We start from the raw sequence: 23,016 nt of genomic DNA, 5'->3' as shown, positions 1-23,016 counted from the left end.
ATGGACAGGTGTGATACATAATGAGTTTTTCTCAGAAGGGCTTTTTGACCATAACTGTAGACCATGTATTCATACTCTAGGCAAGTTAAATCACACTTATTTTTCACATTGGCATTTGTACATGCTTTATTCACCCCTCCCCCCAGGACTCTAATAATGAAGTGCTCCTTTTGCTTTTAAAATTTTATTTTCTGTATATCATTTTCTGTTCAAAACTACCACTAAATTTTTAAAAAGTTGCTAGTCTTTCATAGGCTCTACAGCCCTTTTCACTGTTCAATCACTCTTTCTTTTCTCACTTTGTCTTTTATCTCATGATCTATTTTGCTCTTTTTTCAGCAGGCTAATGAATGTAGTGTACTAAGACACCTGGTTAGTGGATAAAGAACAAAAAGTTACAGTTAATATTTGTCATAATGGGACAGTCTTAAGAAACCTGACTGTGATTTTAAAAAAAATCTTACATGAAAAGGTAGCACAGGTTCTGTCAAGCATTAGATTTCGTGTGTATGTAGGGGGGGCGGGGGAGGGGATAGTTCTCTTGCATTTATGAAATTCCACAGACTGTGGCCCTGCTTTCTCAGGATGAAAGCATCGAGTGACAATAGAGCATTCCACTGAGGAATTAGGGGAAGACCCCTGGTCCAACTGGGAGGCTATGAGAAAAGAAGATAAACAGAGATAAAACACCTCACTTTTGTGAATGTATTTAATTCTTCTTAAATAAAAAATATACCCAGCCATGCCTCAAGGCAGAAGGCCTCAACATATTCAAGTGTTAAAACAAAACTACCCATTTAGTATCACACATGAAATTAAAACATTTGGGTACTGTTTATTTTTCCTACCAAAAATAAGAAAAGCACGAACATAGAAAAAAAAAATGTATACAGCCCATGTTGGACTGGAAAATAAAAAGCCAGTCATGTAGTTTTCCCCTAAGATATGATAATTTATTCTTTAGCCTGGAAAACACTGTTTAAAAAAATACAACTGATTTTGCATTTTCCAACTACTCTGAGTACTCCGCCTTAACAGTGCAACCCAAGACAACTCAACTACACTAAGTATTTGGGAGGTATACCCTTCTGTACAGCTCATTTGTAAGCAATGCAAGTGCATAACCACTACTCTAATATAGTGCTCAAAAGATTAATTGAAACTTTCATAACATCTTCCCTTCTTATAATAATACAACTGAAGGTAATTGCTGGATGCATCAAAATCTTTTAGTCTTTTAAAACTTGGTATCAAGTCTCTACGGAAAGATGCATGGCAAAATGGTGCCAGTGCTGTTGCTGCTTCTAGAAACAACTGGCAAAAAATATTTAAAGCTAAAATTTATTGCTCCAGATTTAACTTGCAGAACCATACTGTTGTGTACAAACTGTTAATCTCTATAGATGCTCAGACATGATTGTCTCCTTGTGTCTAAACACACAAAATACAAGCTGCTATCTGTACAGTTTACAGTACTGAAACACATATATTTGAAAATGAAGTATAGATATGTACTTTGCAAAGATACATGATTTTACAGCAGGGGTTTACCCAAACTTATTTTTTACAGCCACTTTCAAAATAGACAACAACTTCACTAGTAGAGCTAAATTACATCAAAGAAAAAAATCAGTGTTTTGAAAGTAAATAGACTGGCCAATTTCCCAAGCTTCCACAATATTTTTATGTCTTTTTTCTTTTATTTTCCTCTTTTTTTTTTTTTTTTTGAAGAAACCCCCATTCGTAAAATGAAAATAATTTCTGGATATTTTCTTCAGTGGTGGACTAAGCAGTTTCTTAAAACAAGACATTAGTTTGCCCTTCATTTCCAAATGCCTTGAAAATAAGATATACTACTGCTTTAAAAGAACCATCGGAATGCTTCGGCACTGGGAACAGGTGTTCTCTATAAAAAAAAGAGCAAGAAAAGAAGTTAAGCTTTCTTTCTATGCCAACATAAAATTAGAGTTTTCTCCTTTACATTTCAGCAATATTTTTAGTTAGCAATATACGACATAATGACTTGTATATTTCAACGTTTAATAAAAAAAGTTCAACCTTAGAACATTACAAAAATTAGAATATTGAATTTTATGCTAAGTTACTGAATGCAATGATTAAAACACATTGCTTTTTAAAATGTAGGCAATACTGCCTAAAACATGGATAGCAATCAGAACAAAAGGAAGATTCAAGCTCTTAACCAATATTAGGAAGGTCAGTCAGCACATGTACTTAAAATCTATATCTGCCTTACAGGATGCCTACATCATTTTGAGTGGATTATCGTAGTGTCAGGATAACATACACACGACACAATCACATCATGAAAAAGGAAAGGATTCACTTTTGCTGGTTAGTTTTCTACATTAATCATTTTTAATGATAGATCTTCATTTGTTTGTTTTTATATTTCAAAAGACGTCATCAGCTATGAACATAGTCTTTAATGTAAGACATAGAAGCACTGCATGCAATTAAAATGACAATTGAATTACTCTGCTTCCAGTCACACTAACAGAAATGCAACCAAAATATTAAAAATTACCATGTATGTATGTGTGTGTGTGTGTGTATATATATACACACATACACATTATATGTAAAGCTGGTGTTCAGAATTCAGTGAAATAATTTCTTTATTCTGGAGTTTCTTTCATGCCAAAATAAAAATAAAAACAAATATCACATCAATATTACCTCTATCACTTATTATCTATCACTTATTACCAAATGCTCTATCACTTATTATCTATCACTTATTAGCAAATGCTAAATGTATTTCTATATATAATCTAATGAAAACTGTACTGACAAAATATATAACTATTTTTAAATGGGTTTGCATTTTCAACAAATATATAGCAAACTGATACTAACCAATGATACTCAATGGAGCATAACTATACTTTTGCACCATAATAATACTACAAATGGGTTTCCAAAGAAGTAACAAACTAGCATCAAAAGTATAAGCAACATCTTTAATAAAAGGCTTATAGTTACTATGAGGTCTTTTTTTGTTGTTGTTAGGTAAATAATAGTTAAGCTTAAATTTTTCTCTGCATAATAACATCCAATAATCATTGTTGTCATATCCTTTTGAAAATGCCTCATCTTATTCTATTGCATGTATTCTAATGTTATACCCAGAATAATCATATGAATACACAGTGAAGGTATGTAAGAAACAACAAACTAAGAATAAATTTTCCTATCGAGGCAAATTAAAATAGTTTATTTTATTCCTAAGACGAGTCCAATATGCCTGTGTAGGTTGTAAAATGGCTTTTAAGGATAAATAAGTACTTAAATTGGTATGTTAAATGCATATTGCCAATATACTTAGTAGGTATACAAAAACACAGGAACACACACATACATACACATCACCCCTTGTGAAAAACATCTTAAAACAATGTTAATAGCATTTGAATTTCATATTTTAAGAAATACATTAAAATTGTACTACAAACACTCTAATAATTATGGTTAGCTTTTATTTACTCTCTCACACATGAGTTATTTGGTTGACATTGTCTTGTTGTAATAATGCCATCTAAAAATAATAAAGCATATTGGTTGATTACAAATTTAAATGAATAAAATAACGACTTTGAAAAGCAAAACTGCTTTTCATTATCTGCACAAATCTTTTCACTATTTGCACTAAAAAATATATTTTTTAAAAAACTGTCCTCACAACCAATACAATAAATTTCAAATGTCTATATAAAGAATGAATCATTGATACACTACAATTTGCCTAATCTAACTTTCAAATACATATACACAAAAAAATTTTAACTTATGTTTTCCCAAAGCACAAACAAAAAGTTCCACTGTTCTCATAAAAGTCATACTGATCTTATCTTACACTCTTTACTTCTGATGGTTTAATAGGTTTTCTTCTTTCCAGCTCACTATGCATACCTGAATCCACATAATTTAATTTAGCTTGTGAGAAAAGCCCCTTTACTACTTTCTAAAATTAACTTTTGAATGACAATTGTAATAATTACATATATTGATAACATTTATTTAATTATGATTAAAATAACTCTATGAAAGCGATATATCACATACTCTAATATTTGTGCTTTGTACACATATACATATACATACACTAAGCAGTAAATGAAAACTTAAAAGTTTATACCAGATGCTAACTTGCTGGCTGATGCCAACTAAGAATAAATTTTATATAAGTATGCACACTTATATAAATGTAGTCATTTCTAACGAGATAAGTCAGATCCAAGCATACTCATGTAGTTATAGATCTATGGTTACAGATTCTCATATGAAAAATAAACATGTGCATATATATTCACATTTATGTGTATATGTATGACATAGAGATGCCAACTTACTTTCAGATGCCAACTGGAAACAGGATTATAAATATATACTTATGTAATCTTGTATCTTGATAAACATATATGTTGACGAAGATAAACAACAAAAATATATGGAGTACATTTTTTTTTAATGAGATGAAGTCCTTATGTCTTAGATATACTTTAAAATCTCTTTTCCAGTTTTTTTGCTCTTCTTGTGCCCCTTTCAGCTACTCAATTTTACTTACAATATTTAGAAAAATCAAGCTTTTAAAATGCTACCTAAAGTCAAAACTCACTGAAGAAAGATAGTCACTTCTCAATGCTTGCTAGCACTAAAAAATTAATTAAACAATGCAAACAGAAAAACAGAGCACAGGTTTTCTACTCTAGCATGATCTGTCAAAATAATCACAGTGCTATTTTGTGATATTACTGTGCGTTGTGATTTTACTATACATTCATTGAGACTAATGTGCATCTCTGGATATAAAAATATGAAAATTTTGTTTCAGGGGAAATGAGAAGGTAAGCAGAGAAGCATCTTTAAAAAATTATTTCTTGTATTAAGATCCTTGAGGTCATGAAGGCTAAAAGTGATTAGTTGCAAAGTTGCCTAAAATAAAATACGTGAGAGAAATTAGTAAAATCACTGGTTTATTAGTTAAATAATCAAGGCATACAGCAGAAACTTGTAGTAAGATTTCTCTAGCAGTTTTACTTCAGGGCTAAAAAGGTAACAAAACTTTTTAGTGCCCCATAGGTCACACAAAACAGATATATATGTAATCTTCTGCCCAATTTTTCATCAGACTCACTGAAAATTTACTTGGCCTGGAATGAGTTCTTTTCACCTGAGTGAAGCAAGACTACTTTCATGGATAAAATACTGGCTTAAATTACCAGTTTCGAATTAAGTTTGTACTAATTTGGGGATACATCTTTTCTAAATCTGTCAACTAATGAGATGTTATTTGTAAGAGAACTTCTATTTTAAATGGTGCAGAGGTTCAACACACCAATGTAGGAGATAATACCCTGACCTGCTACTTTTGGGTTATATAAATTCAAAGTCCCAGCTGGGGAATCACACTCTTGATGAGATTACATTGACTTTCTGCATCTCAGTGATGCTTGTAGGGGATCTTTATCCTGAGTGACAGGAAAGCCAGATTCCCCTGGAAGAGAAGGGGGCAGGGAGGTAAAGAATAGAATAGAGCTGATCAGCATTGTTTAAGGAAGCCTTCACTGTTCATGCAGGTGCAAACACTGACAAACAGCAGCCTTTCTCCCAGGAGGCCTGGGGAGAAATCTGCAGGCCCAGTTCTCTTTCCGGCACCACTATAAAGCATGGTGTTTCAGAGAATTTATCCTAATACCAGCAAGATTTGAAATGATCTTGAGGTTTAAAGAAATATCTTTTGTTTCTCCTCTAGGTAACTTTTAAAAGCAAGGTAATTTTCATGAGTAAAAGAATGATAGATATAATCTAAGCTCAAGTACATTTTATAGTTACTTTAAAAAAATAAATACAGGCAAGACGGCCATTATTAAAAAATAAAAAAAACAATAAAGCAGGCGTAGATATAAAGAAAAGGGAACACTTATACATGAACGGTGGAGGTGTAAATTAGTACTTCTATGAAAGCTGTATGAAGATTTCTCAAACAACTAAAAGCAGATCTACCATTTGATCCAGCAATCTCACCAATAGGTATCTACCCAAAGGAACAAAGGACATTATATTAAAAGACACCTGCAACTGCACATTCATCGCAGAGCAAGTAAGAGTTGCAAAGATGTGGAATCAACCTAAATGCCCGTCAGTCAATCAGTGGATAATAAAAATGTGGAATACTATTCAGCTATCAAAAAGAATGAAATAATGTCTTTTGCAGCAACTTGTATGGAATTTAAGAATATCATTCTAAGTGAACTAACTCAGGAACAGAAAACTAAACACTACAAGTTCTCACTAATAAGCGAGAACTAAATTAAGGATAATGCAAAGACATAGAGAATGGTATAATGGACACTGGAGACTCAGAAGGGAGAGGCAGGAGGTGAGGGGAGTCAAAAAATCACCTATCGGGTACAATGTGCACAGGTGGGGTGGTGGATACACTTAAAGCTCAGACCAAAACTATATGTACCACCCCAAAGCTATTCAACTTTTTAAAACTAACAATAAGTTAATTTATAAATACAAAAGTTATTAATATCTCTGGCAGATATATATTTCATCTTGATTTTTATTAAATCAGCAATGAAGAAATAAACAACCTAAAATAATTCAGCATACCAAAAGCTTCCAGCTTAAGAATTTGAACATTTCCCTTTTTTTTTGATAGCCACTAGGCAGTCATGTGGAAGGTGGTATCTTCAGGTAAAGGATGAATGTATATATTCTTGTTAGAAATATGTTAAGTCTAAGAAAAATTCAGCTCCTAAAAGCTGAAAATGGGGCATCTATAACACTGTACATATGAAGATTCATGGGCTGGTCATTCATATAGAGGTACAAATGTGTAAAATGCAGCAGTATTTACAAAACTCCACTTAAAACTAATCACTTTTAATAAAGTTAGACCTGAGGTTTCAAAGAGAAAATTAACAATATAACACTTGATGCTAAAATTTATCTCAGAATGCATACAATTTAAAATTGAGATAATGATTACAAAATTAGAAATCTCTAAGTTTTTCCAATATCATATATTTGCAAATTCAAAAATTTCAGTGACTCACTTAGGCTTTCAGAATTCTACTGGGAAACAGAATGGCTCTAATGCAATGGTTTCCAAGTAGAAGTCAGTATTTTGGAGTACCATTATTCATACACTGATCAAAAATAATTTCTTTTTTCTCATTTATTATCAATTAAAGAAACATAAATCGTAAAATCATTGCATGATTCTCATGTAGTGATATGAAGTATGCTTGTTTTCCAGTAAAAATTAAGGCAATTTTGAACTGCAGTTAGCCAATACAACCTCTTGTATAGCCTTTTGAAATGTAGTTTTCGCTGTGAGAAAAGTCAGGAAAACAACTGAACAAAGGAGAATGCGTGTATGGGGTGGTAGCAGGTTGGTGGGAAGGAACATGACAGATTAACCATGATTCTCATTGGTTCAGAAGTGATCAAAAAAGCATCAACTTTTGGCACAAGTAACTAACATAACTACATTAGACAAGTTTCTTGATTAATGTTGTATATAATTATACTTCAATTAAATTTGACAAAAATTTCAAACCATATCATTTCAACAAATCATTAAGCTTAGTGTAATATAAATAAGTAATTTAGTGATTAAAATGTCTTGGGTACATAGAAGTAAACTATCATATGATGATAACATGATAAATAGAAAGAGGAAGATATTTCAATGATCCACAAATTTAAAAGGTGTTTTTCAAAAACAATATTATACCATATTTTAACTTTATGTGTAAGAGGGAGAGCGAAAGAGAATCAAAAGTAAAATTAAGATTAAAAAAGCAAAAATAAGTTTCTTAGACTCCTGGGCATCTAAGTCCTTGAAATTGGAAGCCCTCACTGTATTCAAGTCTACATTTCTATAACCAGAATTTAAAGACTTTCATGAATCACTGAAGTTTTGCAAAAGAAACCATGTGAATAAATATGACAAAAAGATAATAATAGATCTAATTTTTGGCCTTTAGCTATCCACTCATACATTGTTGTTTTTTGTGACTTCATATAAAATTTTCAAACTCTGGGAATTTTGGGATGAACAAAAGCAAAAGAATTTCTGATAGTAAAAAACTGCAATTTTTCTGATTTGATTCACAAAGAATGCTTAAACATCAAGTTATATATAGGTGTTTGTGTTTCTTCCCACTAACAATATGAAAACCTACTTGGAGAAATGGGAAATTGTATTATGTACACAATATTGTGAGTGTGAACAAACACAATAATACAAGTTAATAAACATTGATACAAATCTCTCAATAATTAATAATTAGGGTAAAAAATGATACCTAGCAAGAATGAGTGCTTCCATAAAATATTTTTAGAAGAATTTTCTATATTCTATTTATAAATAATATATTTAAAAATCATAGTCCAGGTTAGTGGGTATGAGGAGACTATTAATTTGTGATAAGGTATAACAACATAGTGCAATAATTTCTTATAAACAAAAATAACTTTATGTGAATTAATAATTATTTCAATTTCAAAATAGTTGGGTGAATGAATATACACTATCCCCACTTTTTAAATTACATCTAACTTATTTTTTCTTCTGTCATGTTGTAATATACCTGTATCATATCTGTGATATATTAATTTTTCTCATAATTCAAATTTATTTATCGTGTAAATATATGTCTGGTATAATCACATCTATTTTGACAATTATCCAGATGTAAGTTAGAAACAACTATCAATATTACCACTAACTGGAATTTTAGTTAAACCCCTCCTCTAAAGGGAAGAAACCACAGATAAGTAACTAGATGACTGTGAGCTAATTTTTTGGAGACATTAAATATAATTATTTAAAAAAATTCCACTTTTTTGGTTTCCAAGTTGACATTTGTGGTCAGGATTTCTCTGATGAATGGTAAAGAACTAGAGAGGACCTTTTCATTAATATTGATTCTCTGTTGGCAGCTGCTCCTGCTACTCTTTCTGCCTCAAGAATGAGGTTTCTTCCTTCACTTTCCCTGCCTGTCTGCCTAGCACCACCTTCACCATCACATTACTGTGATAGCATAATTTTAGACTGTGACAGTGTGACTTCAGAAGGTAAACTGAGATAGTTTTTGTAAGTGGAAAGATGAGCTTATACATTATGCTGTAAAGGCACTAAGTCAAGTTCATATGGTGGTAGAGCCGTCAGGAAAACAACGGACCAAAGAAGAATATGTGCATGAGGTAGGAACGGGTTGGTGGGAAGGAACATAACAGTTTAACATCAGTTTCACACTGGTCCAGAAGTGACCAAAAAAAGGCACCAACTTTTGGCCCAAGTATCTAATGTAACTATTTTATTTAGGCAATTCTCTTGATTAATGTCATATATAATTATAGTTCAAGCAAATTTGGTAAAAATACCTCAAACCATATAATCCCAATAAATAAATAAATTTAGTATAAATTTAGAGAAACTTAGTGATTAAAATGTTCCTGGATATATAAATATGAACTATAATATGATGGTACCATGGTATGTAGAAAGAGGAAAATCTTTCAATGATTCACAAATTTAAAAAGGTGTTTTTCAAAAACAATATCATATGATATATTTAGGCTTATGTGTAAGAAGGAGTGTGAAAGGGAATAAAAAGTAAAATTGAGATTAAAAAGCAAAAATTATATTAATAAAATTGATATACTGTCAAGAATGAGTGAAATAATTTATTTTATTCATATATGTTCATGTTTATATTTCATTTGCAAATGTATACACATACTAATATATGTTATATAATCTGAATATATATGTATTTATATGGATATATATGTGTGTGTATGAAAGTTCAATAATTCAATTCAAGGTTACTCTATTAATTCCTGTTGATGTAAAAATACTTCTAGGTGACAGCATTGGTAATTGAAAAAGAACTAGCAGTCTTTTCCTGACCAAGCTGTTGAACAATTTTGAAAATTTTCATTAATCAGTGAACTGTATCAATTTCATCACTTTTTTAATTCAAGAGAATTAGAAATATTTATACAAATTGTGAGAAAAGGGGAGGTCACTTAAAAATATATTAAAAGGTAATGTTACCCTATCAAAGCTATAATTTGGGCAGCCTCTCATTCATATTAAAATAGATTACAATACTAACACCTAGCATCCATAAATAATTCAAATTATAGTGTTTCTCTCTGATTACTATAGATCTGAGAATTTGGGAAATATTTTTAATATTATATAGAAGTAAAAAACATTTAATAAAAATGTTTCTCTTAGGTTAAGTAGAGTAGCATTTTAGATATAATCACTGAACTTCATTTGGTTCAAAATCTGTTATGATAAATATCCAGCCAACTAAATAGACCCAGTCTAAACATCACAGCGTGTTTTATGTCCATGAACTACTGAAAGGAATTTAGAACACATTCACTCTGAACATTTCAGTCATTTAGATATTACCATCAAAATAAAGTACCTTGGTTAAAACTATATTTCTTAGAATAACATGTAGCTTTTGGAGTGCCTCCCTTCCTCTCTCCCTCCGGCCTTCTTCCTTCTTCCTTCTTTCCTTCTTCCTTCTTTCTACTACAATTGCCATCACACTGAATGCTCAAACTTATAATCACTCTGACTTTGACTTTTTGGTCATTCTCTTTAATTCTCTTTTCATATAATACAATTTCAAAGTATATAGTCAACAATTATTTGCATGTATCAAGTTTTTACATGTTTCTTAGCTGTTTAGAAATATACTATGGTTCATCTACTCTCATTAAGAAGATATACACTATTAATCATTCTCCCACTGCATAACATCAGCATAGCTTGTGCCAGGGCAAGTCATCAAATTTTTAGATTCTAAGTTTTCCTCAGGAAGTTTTCATGAACTACATCGTTTTCTGTATCATGTGTACCACCCAGATCATGTACTTCAATATAATCTGCAAAATATAGTCACATTCACATAATTAACTAACTAGCATTAATAAGTCTAACTTTTTTCCAGGCATAGGGTTTATAAGATGTAGTGATCAATATTATCTTCATCATTTTATTCTTCTGGAGATTTTTCTATATGGGCAATTCTGTATTTTTTAGAAAATTCTCCTTGCTACCACTTAAAAAGTACCCTGATATTTTGAACAATTAGCCTCTATCTTTCTAAACACCGTTATTAATTATGAGCATTAGTTTTCCCATCTTAGCCTTTCTGTGAATCTAATTACAGACTTGATAATTACTCTGAAAGAGAACTTTTTTTTAAAAGGACATTTCTCTGAAACTAGTTTTTCCACTATGGTAAAAGAAAAGAGAAAATACTGAGTGGTTCTAGTGGGCCTAAACCCAGACCCATGACATTGTTCCATAAATTTTAAGACATTAACTGTTACTACTAATTTCCTATTTGAAACAGACTCAAGAAAACAATCCTTAAGAATGACTATCCTTTCTGCCATAGACTCTTCTCTAATTTCTTTTAAATCTGTAGCAATCCTGTAGCCAGCCGGCATTTCCTTTCTTCCTTCCCTTTTTCCTTCCTTCCTTATTTCTTCCAATATAGTCTTTTTTTTCTTATTCAGGTTAAAAACAAAAAACAAAAGATTTATAGTAATCTGTAAAATATGCCTTGAAGTAATACATGTGAGATTGCTTAAAAATGTTCATTTCTGAAACTGGGAATTAAAAATATAGATAGGGAAACCTAGAGTTAGATGATTACATGGGTATTGAAAAAAGACAGGAATAAAGAAAAGTTTGGGTTTCTTAAGCTAGGGTATGTGTGTGTGTGTGTGTGTGTGTGTGTGTGTGTGTGTGTGTGTGTGTCACTCACACACACACACACACGTATATATATCCAAATTTATCAAGGGCTTACTATTTGCTTAGCAATATTATGTATTCATGAAGATACAGAATAGGTATAGACCTGCCTGGAAGAAGTAAAGGCACACTATTTGTAGAAATACATTTAAATTTTACTCTTTATCTTGATAACAATGTTCAAATAAAATGTCTTTCCTCCCTACAGGATTGTTCAACAGTGTTGTTGCTGTTGCTAGACTAGTGCTTTTCAAACTTGACTGCAACCAACAGTTACAAATACATTTTACCTAGTAGTCCCAGTATATGCATGCACATACATTTATGTAAACATACATAACTGAAGCAAAAGTTTAACAATACTTGCTCTTACTACATGTGATGAACTCATGTATTTCCTGCTCCATTCTATTCTATTCTACTTTCTAAAGATCAAGCTGGGCTCGGTGGCTCAGCCTGTAATCCCGCGCCTTTGGGAGGCTGAGGTGAGTGGATTGCCTGAGCCCGCGGGTTCGAGACCCGCCTGGGCAGCAAGACCTCATCTCTACAATAAATCAAAAAATCAGGCGGGCGTGGTAATTCATGCCTGTAATTCCGGCTACTTGGAAGGCTGAGGCAGAAGGATCACTGGAGCCTAGCAGGTCGAGGCTGTGGTGGCCGGGAGTGGCTACTGCACTCCAGTCGGGGCGACAGAGTGAGACTCCAACTCAAAAAAAAAAAAATCATGGTAGTAAGCCAAAACATTGGATTCATGGACCACTAATGTACCTGCAGTTTGAAAAACACATCTCCACTATCCAAAATCAAATTCACGTGAAAAAAAATCACATGGAAAAAACAAAAAAACAAAAAAAGCTTCTTCCTAATGAATTTAATGCTACACATAGTAGCTTTACAGAGAAGATCCAATATATTTCTTTGGGGATGGAAACAAGCCAGCATTCTCTGTTTTGTTTTTCATGGACACAAAGTATTTGATGTACAATAGAAGATTCTACATCTTCTTGCTTCTTAACTGTCTACACATAATTGATAATTTTATCTTTTTGCTTATTCTTGAATTCATTAAAATCAGCACTTATCTCATTTAACACATAAAAGAGTGTTGTCAATAGAGAAGTCATTCTCCAACAGTTATTTTTCTAACACTGATTCACCATCATTAATTCTCACCATTTTCACATAACTAAATTTACACAGTCTTCTATTTTTTAAAAATGTATTTAATCGCTTTTTTTTTTACCCTGTAAAGTGTTAGAGAAAATATAGCGTGTTTGAAATTTGCTAGATTTGCTGAAATATACAGAAATGTGTATGACTCTTCCCCTTCTATAGACATATGTCACTTTCTCTTCTCATCCTATGTGGTCTCTAGCCTTTCTATACTTTTGCTAGTATCAATCATCCACTTGTGGTTTGGTGGTGGTGTTTCGTGTGTGTGTGTGTGTGTGTGTGTGTGTGTGTGTGTGTATTTCATATTTTTAAATCTTTGTGCAAAAAAAGAAATAGCACTTTCAGCACCATTTTCCCCATAGTCTGACACTTTACTTTCTCAGGAATGTTTTCTAAAATATAAATTTTAATGCAAAAAAGACACAAATGGGACACCATTTTTCATCCATCTTGGAAATATTCTCTTTTAGTTACACTTGGGAATTATTCTACCAAATGTTTCAAAGTCATAAGTAAAAATAATAACATCAGCTATAACACAATCTGTTTTTCCTTATCTCTAATTCATCTGCCACTCCATTCCACTTGAGCCTCAGTTTTGATTCTCAAACTAAAAGTATTGAGTCATCATAAAAAATTATCTTCCCTTTCTTTATATTTACCATTCTCTGCAAAACTTTTATAACTATCAAAGCAAAGCAAACATTCCTATCCCACCTTGTCAAAGTTTTTTGTTTTTGTCTGTGTTTTTTTAAATATAGCATTGCATCTTGGCTTAAATAATTCTTCTTCTTTTGTTTTTAATCTTTCTTGGACAGTATTACAAATCTTTTAGGGTTTATCACTATTTTTTTCACAGAAAAAATACAAACTTTTCCTATCACTGCTTGCTTAATAATTGTCTTCACTTTACAAATACTGTTTTCATTTTTTAATTACTGTATACTTTTTACTTTTTAATCTCAAAATGCATATCTCCCTGTTTTATTTCCTAACTGTATTAATAGATTCAAATTTTTCAAATTTGTTAAACATGTTCAATGTCCAATATCTGTTAAATATATTTTCCAACTAAGATTTCTTTCTTACAATGAGTCACTTGAACTCACCAATTCACATTTAGAATAACTTCACGTCTGCCCAAAGAAAGAAAATAGTAGCCGGGCTCGGTGGCTCAGTCTGTAATCCTGCGCTTGGGAGGCTGAGGTGAGTGGAGCCCTCGGGTTCGAGACCCACCTGGGCAACTTGGCGAGACCTCATCTCTACAATAAATCAAAAATTAGCCAGGCATGGTAGAGCGCACCTGTAGTTCCAGCTACTTGGAAGGCTGAGGCGGAAGGATCACCGGAGCCCAGCAGGTCGAGGCTGCGGTGGCCGGGAGCGGCCACTGCACTCCAGTCTCGGTGACAGAGTGAGACTCCAACTCAAAAAAAAAAAAAAAAATAGTAACCAAATAAAAGTATTTGGTTAGTAACATGAAACATACATACGTGCTAATTAAAAGATATTCAAATTAATAGTGATAGTGTGCCTAGGTTAAGGAAGGAAAAGAGCACAAAATGATCCAAATTGGCTTACCCTGTTGACTGATCTCACAACATAATTTGGTCAGTTTCCTAGAGCATTTGACAGTTGCAGGTATAGGAAAAAGAAAACCTGTTTATCACGTTTACCTCTTTGCAAGTAAACCTAACAAATATATTTGCCAAATAGGATAATTGAAACAAACATTTGGAACACACATGTCACAAAACAGTCTACCTGTGGTTTAATTTCTGAAAACTGTAAGTAACCTGTTGGTGTGTTGAATTATCTGTAAACATGTTGGCCATATTTTCTACTTTTTTCTATGATCTTAAAATAGGAGTGAGAAACTGTATAACATCTTTTAGTTTGCAAAGAACATTAACATACAATGGTTGTAAAGACCACAACTTAAAATTTTTTTTGAGTCAGGGGTCTCACTCTATTGCCTAGGCTGCAGTGCAGTGTCAGCATCAAGGTTCAGCTCAGCATCCAACTCTTGGCTCAGGCAGTCCTTCCACCTCAGCCTCCCAAGTAGCTGAGATTACAGGCATGCACCACCACACCCAGCTATTTAAAAAAAATTTTTTTTGTAGAGATGAGATCTCACTGTGCTGCCCAGACTGGTCTCAAACCCTTGGCCTCAAGTAGGCCTTCTGGCTCAGTCTCCCAAAGTGCTGGTATTACAGGTGTAAACCACAATGCCTGGCCTTGCAAAGAACTATTAAGCAAACAGTATTTAATATTTGTACAGTAGACTAAAATTACCCCATCTTACCAATGAGGATATAAAGCTCTGACACATTATGCTGATATACCTAACATTGTTCACAAGTTAGATTACTTGATAGTAGTGATTCTTTTCCCAATGTCATACACAGAAATGTGTATGACTCTTCCCCTTCTATAGACATATATATGGCCCATATATAATTTTTAATTGAAAAGAGATGAAAAGTCAGGAGATTCTTCATGTATTTCTGAATGTAATTTATATCTGGTTTTATATCAGCCAAATAACACTCCTTGTGTATGAATTACTTTTTTTTTTTTTTTTGGAGTTGGAGTCTCACTCTGTTGCCCAGACTGGAGTGCAGTGGCCGCTCCCGGCCACCGCAGCCTCGACCTGCTGGGCTCCGGTGATCCTTCCGCCTCAGCCTTCCAGGTAGCCGGAATTACAGGCATGTGCTACCACGCCCGGCTGATTTTTTGATTTATTGTAGAGATGAGGTCTTGCTGCCCAGGCGGGTCTCAAACCTGCGGGCTCTGGCAATCTACTCACCTCAGTCTCCCAAAGGTGCGGGATTACAGGTTGAGCCACCGAGCCCAGCTTGAATTGCTTTAAAAAGTAATTGTTTGCTTTGCCAATGATAAGAGATGGAATGTGAAATAGGTTTAAAAAAAAAAAAAATATATATATATATATATATGCACACATATATATATATAAAGTTAAACTAAGGAACTACAAAGGCTTATGAAATGACATAATAACATTGAAAACTCAGAAGAGGGAGGGTGGGAAGGGGGTGTAGGAAAGAAAAAAAATCACCTTTCAGGTAAATTTGCACAAGTGGGGGTACACTTAAAACCCAGACTTCTTGGCCACTAAACAATGCATCCATGTAACCAAAAATCATGTGTGCCCCCTAAAGCTATTGAAATTAAACAAAAAGAGAGAAAATCAAGGAAAAAAATTCAGCAGACTCCATCCCTACCTAGCTATGGAAGCTTATGCTCTTAAAATAAATTAGGAGAAAGCCCAGAAGTTTCACGGAGGAAAAAATATTTCTCATAATGTTTTAGAGTAGAAGTTAACAAGCCTGCTGGGATCCTTTCAGCCCCTGCAGAGCTAAGTCTTCAACATTATTAAATGGCTGTCGCATCTGAAGTATGGTGCAACATAACTCAATAAACAACAGAAAACATATGATGCTGAATGGAGGGAGGTTTTTCGATTATCCTGCAGAATAATTCAATTTCAGGACAGGTGTTTGCATGAGATGAAACAAGATATGATTCAAGAATAATATCACCCTTTTCTCCCTCTCTAATATTTTGAAACTCCTAAGAATAATAACATAATGCTAGCTTTAAAAGTATGTTAAGAACAGGCAGAAACACGGAAGAACAAATGAAGGAACAAAATTATGCATGTACTAAATCCTCAATATTTACACTGATTACCAAAAAATGATGTTTTCTAGATTGCTCTACTTTCCCAGCCAAGATCATCTGACATTCAACTCAGTGACTAAAAAGCACATTACTAATAAAATTTAAAGACTTTACTATGTATTTCTTGCTCACTCTTTATTCTTAAAAACTAAGCTAGGATTATGAGAAAAACTAAAAGAATAGTCCTTTCTCCAATTGTTGTATTTACAGTGCCTTTAAACATATACTGAATGTAGTCTATTATTTTAACTAGAGGTTTCTATACACAAATGCAAAAGTTTGTTTTTAGTATTTTGTATAATGTGAGTAAAATATAAGAAATTGAAGCATATTCACTCATATTACATTTATTAAAGAGTAGGATATTTTGTTAAGCTTTTCAAAGCAAAATTAAAGTGGATTGTTTTCTGCATATACAGACAAGCTGATCCATTGAGGTTGAGCTGTAAATACTAAGAGCACCAATAACTTTAAAAGATTAAAAAAAAAAAATAAACATACTTCCAACCTGTTCCTGGGAAATGCCTAAATAGTTTAATGTTTAACTTTGTATCCAAAAATATACTTTGTATCTATAATAGTCCAACAATGTTTCCACCTCAACATGGATCTTCAATCTGGAATCTGGTAAACAATGTTCCAAGTAGAACAACTATAGATCAGAAGTTCATTCATTTTACACACCTTTCCATTTTCGGTCTTACAAGCTGTTATGAAATTGTTCTATATTTAACTATCTACATATCTAATTAACAACTTAATCATTCATCCAGAAAAATAGATGGCTAAGACTAAAATATGCAGCAATACTTCAGTAATCAATTCACTAAAAACTTTAAAAGTCCCAGAACTTGTATTGTTTCCATCACTAGATGCACTTATAAAAAATTCAAAATATTTTTACCTGATTTGATTAAATTGAAGTCTAAAGTTTATTGTTATTTATTTTTATTGGCTTTCTGAATGCTTGTATTTTGTTTGATGGCGGTTAAATTTCAAACATTCCTCATAGTAAAATTTATGAATGACTTTTAATTGCTGTTTTTTCTACTATTTCTAATTGCCATCTAAAATATTGCTTAGAATTTTAATGATATTTGGATAGGTGAATATACTGCTTTCATTTAGGAATTATTAAATATGTATGCCTTTCAGAACTTTTTAAATTTATAGATAAAATTATATGTATTCACTGTATAAAGTATGACATTTTGAAGTATATGAAGACAACTTAAACTCTCTTATATTAAGTCTAATGATAGAAAAAGAATCTCATTAGACTTGAATTACAGGTCAATGCCTTGTCACAAATCTGTTTTGTGGCTCTGGACAAAGTTAAACTTTTCTGAACTTTTTTCTCATTATTTATAAAATTTATAACATTTTCCTATATTATTTCTATGTTACAATCTAGTGTTAATGCACTATCATTTTGCTTGAATTGTATTGAAAAATGTCCTCTTTCCTTTTTATACTCAATTATATATTAGCATTTTTAGATTAAAACAAAAAGTATATTTTTCTACTGGCAAGTTTTTAATTCTTGAGACTAACAATTGAAAACTTATTTTTAAATTATGACATAAAATGACAAACTGGTGGATTTTTCAACCCAAAATATGAAACACATATTTTATCTACAGATCTTTTTTTAAGTCAACAAACTTCAGAAATATATAACATGCTCAATTATGGATTTATTTCATTATTTAACTCTAGAGGCTCTTAGTCTGAGTGACATACCTATTTTATGTATAGTCTACAAGTGAATTTCCTCAAGAGGCAAATTTCAGACAGTGGTTTGTCTGGAGTTCTACATTTGTTGGGCTCTTCGAATTTTACAGCATCTACAATATGTATCTCTTCCCCTAAACACTCTTCTGAAGCAAGTTATCAACTTTGAGACTGTATTTGAGTGGATGGTTTCCACCAAACTCCTTAGTAGCTCAATCTAATTTGTGAAAAAATTATTGTACATTTAGCAGCTGATTTTTAACAGAAACAAAAAGGAAGGATCATTTTTTAAAAAGCAAAATTATCTTTTAAAAAATTTTTCTGATTTTCAAGTTTCTCAGTGTATTCATCATAACCTTCCCTCTCCAGTCTTTTCTCCAGCTGCCTGAAAGCCTAGGTGGTGGCAGAGTTTAACTTGCTTCACAGAAAGCAAGAGTGGGGGCAGGGAAACCTCCTGAGGCACAGCTTACTAATGTAATTCCATAAATCAACTAATGGGAAAGAAACCAGATCTCTGTGGTCTCTAATGCTGTCCCACAGAGATCAATCATGTCACCTGAACAATGTTCAGGGACTAAAAGGCTGGGGTTGCCCATGGGACAACTTTATTCTTTGAATCATATCAGATTGTGATATTTTTAAAGTAAGATCTTAGCATCAGAAGCGAAGCGTAACTGCTGTGAATATAAAAACTGAAGGATTACCTTTACAAGAGACAAAGTGTTATTATGTAACATATTATTATAAGGAACTCCTATATAAGCACACGTTTCTTAAAATATATAGGAACTTGGTATTGGTCATTTTAGGACACAAGTTCTTAAAATAGGTTTTGTCACAAAAGAGTCATTCAGCATTTGTACTAATTGCTTTGAACAATTAGTGGCTATTTTTTGATAGAGTAATTGACTAAATGAACAGTGGCATATGCAAATATACAGTATATAATATCATAGAAAAACTTAATGTTTTATGTGCATTATCATATTTAATATTATCAAAAAGTGATTTTATAAACATATTTCTAGGGCATTAGATGCTCTTAAAGTGAGAATAAGCAGAAAAATCACTAAATCCGTTTTAAAAAGGAAATCACTAAAGCAGTTTTAAAAAGGGATGCTAGTAGGGAGACTTTGGAAAAATGTGGGCAAGAATCCCAACACATCCATGTGAATCTGCCTTAATTTCAGTTTACTCATTCTGAAACAAATCTGATTAGGCCCCAGTCTTTGGGATGAAAATAAGTCAAAGGGAAGCATAGCACATGAGGACTGAAGTGATAAATAAGAATATATGTTATAGTTAGAATCCAGATGTTAATTGGTGTCCATAATGTAAAGTCAGCAAACATTAGCTATGGAGTTGAGAACTGAAACTCACAGGTGATATCCATAATGAGTCCCCAAATCAGTACCTTCAGCCAGAAGTCCAACTAATCTCTAAAACATTACCTCAGATAAGGATGGACTAAATTAGAGAGAAAGCCAGGTCAGCAGGGGGGCTATTCACCTCCCAGCAATCCCTGTTCCAGCTTTGGTTCAGTCATGTAAGCCCTGTCACTCTGACATGTGCCCAGCTGGTTTTCTACAACCATCGGTGTGTATTTGCACGAGTTTAAGGCAGTCACACTGCTGTTGCCTTTCTTAATGACCTAGATAGAATTTTCAATGTTTTTTCTTTCTTTCAGTCAAATAGCATCCCACTAACAACCTTAGTCTTGAAACACAACCCATGCTCTGATAGAAAGGAGTCTGTAGTTAGGAGAACATCTTGAACATTCTGCAGAGAAAGAAATTTGCTTCCTCTCCTCTACATGCTATACCTTGTGAAGACCAACAGAACTTTTGTGCACAAGGATTTTCAAAGAGAAGAAAAGGTAATTGTATAGGATTTTGTAATCAAAAGCCTAAGGAATTGACACATCACAACAAGCTTGGAAAACCATCAAGAGATAAAAAAAAAAAAAAAAAAAAAGGAAACTTATGAAATCACTTAAGACTGATACATCAGCATAAAGCATGTGCATCAAACCTACTGGTACTCATATCAAGCTCCTCCAGAGTAGTTCTTTACTAATAAATCAGAATTACTCAGGGATCTCATCCACTACATAACTTAAATTGGGCAAGTAGTGCTATGGGCCTAGATAAAGATGTGGCCTCATAGCAGAACCATATCTATAATTCTAGATACTACTTTGCAAGAGGAAAAATACAAGCCATGTACTATAGTCCTTATCAATTGGGCATTAACAGGAACTATCAGCATAAACTGAATTTTAATGTCCCATGGTATTTAGAGACCTAGAAAAGTTATAACAAATGGAGAAAAAAGAATTCAAAAGCTAATTTTGCCATCTAAGAAAATACATGAACCTACATTACAGTCGCGATTATCTTTGCTTAAAAAGTTACCCACTCCCCCCAAAAAAACCCTGGAGTACAGTTAAAGAGGAATAAATGCAATGTTTTGAAGAAACTGATCATAATCATTAATGATATCAAACAATTCTGATAGTTTTGGAATCTCAAAGTGCTATCTGCTTTGATTTATACTAATAAAAGTTATAAATCTATCTGTCGATATAGATAGATAGATCTTTGTGTTCAAACCTGTGAGAAGGTTCTTTAACTCTTATCTTTATTCTTTTAAAGACCACTTTCCAGTTCTTCATAGATAAAACTCTTCTAAGTAATGCTCACAATTTTAAAAAGAATGTACACAGTACCCTTCTGGTGATAAGTTGTTAGAGCCACTCTCACCCTGCAATTGAGCCCCACAGCATGTTCCCAAATGCTAAATTCAGCACCTACAGTGCCATGGATCCATGCATATGTAGCTATCTATTCTGTAAATTGTATCAAGTGACTATGATTATTTGCCTCTATTTCTTTGCTTAATATACCACCAGAACCATTCACCTGTGATTTTTCATATTTTCCTTTTTGTTTTGATTACAACACCACATGAAATTTTCATCCAACACATCAATTTCTGTATTTAACATAATTAAAAGCTTAATTTAACAATTACTTTAGTGATCATCTGTACAATATCAATTTTGAAGGATATATAGGTAAAATAAATTATTATTGACCATATAAGGGATCAACCAAACTGTGCTTGGTTCATAGAACAATTTTGCAACTCTAAAATGGTTACTTTGTCAAATGCAGAGCTCAAGGGAAATACATTTTTTGTAACTGAGTTTTAGAAAATATTTATATCTGAACTAAGCAAAAATAACTTGTAAACAAAATCACCATCACCTGACCTGAAATTAACTACTTAATTGTATTCCTTTATTCTAAGTCACAAATCCTCAAATTTGCAGGTAGAAATCAGCTTTCTACACTATTTCCACTTTCGCAAAAATATCAGATATCCAGAAAATATAATAGGAAACAAATATTCTGTCCTGATGAGGAGAAACACTATTCTAGATGAGGGCAGAAAATCCCCTTTTGAATCCAGGTATTTCAGCTTCAATGATTATTGTTGTGTGTTTTTTGTTTTGAATAAGAACATAGGCCTGTGTGCCACAAGCTGTGTCCTCACTGTGATAACTGGGCCACGAATAAGTCTCTCTTAGCCAGTAACACATGTAATGTGTCCAATCCTTTAGGCAGAAATGCCCCCCTCCCTTTTTAAAAATAAGGTGGAGGGGCATTTTAAACCACCAAGGGAAAATATTAAACACATTAAACGTAAAACCTCTGGTTATTCAAACCAATTACATTATTTTTTCCCCCAGAGATAAAAAAAGAAGGGTACCCTCCCTATTAGAAGGGCGGTGCCACGTGAAGTGCAGCTGGGGCGGGTGGTGGAGAGGCCGTGCCTTCCGCAAACCACCTACAACTATCTTACAACCTGAATGAAGCTTCAGAGAAGGGGTACTGCATCTTGAAGCCAGATAAGAAGCCCTGAAGGGGAGAGGGAGTGAGGAGGGAAGGGGGGAGACTGGGAAACAAGAAATCATCTCCTCTGACCTCTAGCGAAGTGCCAGGTTTTTTCTTTAGCTCTTCACATTTTCTAAATTTGCAGATCTGGTGTCCCGTTTTGCGGTTCCTGCAACTGCTGCACACGCCACAGTTGATGAGCCTCTTGCAGGGCACGCAGACCCCACACCTTTTCCTCTTCTTCTTGGCAGGGTTGGCTCCGCCAGCTCCCCCTGAGGAGGACGAGGAGGAGGAGGAATGATTCTGCGGGCAGTCTGCCAGATTGGCAATTTGAAACGCACTGTCTGTGACGGCTGCTGAGGCTGCTGCGGGGGAGTGAAGGGCTGTCATGACGATGACCCCTGGAGGTAATGAGATGCCCCCTAAAGCCGGGATAGCGGAAAAAGTCCCCACGCGCTCGGGGAGATTCATTATCTCTGCTTCAGCAGCGCCGCATTTGAGCTTGTTCATGCATTCCCCCGCCAAAGGTCTGCAGTGTTCAGGGGATAAGGTGGAGAGGAAATTAGTATTTGCCATTTGCAACGACGGCTCTGGCGGACAGCCAGCTTTCCCCAGCCGCTGGGAGTCGTTTCGGTGGTGCATGCTGGTCCTGCTGCCGCCGCCGCCGCCGCCGCC

General features: G+C 33.6%; 1 protein-coding gene across 1 annotated transcript in view; it reads right to left on the bottom strand.

Annotated features, from left to right (window-relative positions):
* Positions 1–510: 510 nt before the first annotated feature.
* CXXC4 (CXXC finger protein 4) overlaps positions 511–23,016 on the bottom strand; it is a 26,061-nt gene continuing 3,555 nt past the window's right edge. The window contains 2 exon segments of the mRNA XM_021709770.1: positions 511–1,906; positions 22,432–23,016. The exon segment at positions 22,432–23,016 is cut by the window's right edge and continues 255 nt beyond it. Of these exon segments, the coding sequence (XP_021565445.1) occupies positions 1,862–1,906; positions 22,432–23,016 (630 nt within the window). The 3' untranslated portion in view covers positions 511–1,861.

The sequence above is a fragment of the Carlito syrichta genome, unplaced genomic scaffold (assembly GCF_000164805.1).
Source record: "Carlito syrichta isolate Samal-C Ts95f unplaced genomic scaffold, Tarsius_syrichta-2.0.1 Scaffold281592, whole genome shotgun sequence".
Lineage (NCBI taxonomy): Eukaryota > Metazoa > Chordata > Mammalia > Primates > Tarsiidae > Carlito > Carlito syrichta.
This window is presented reverse-complemented; position numbering and strand designations above follow the sequence as displayed.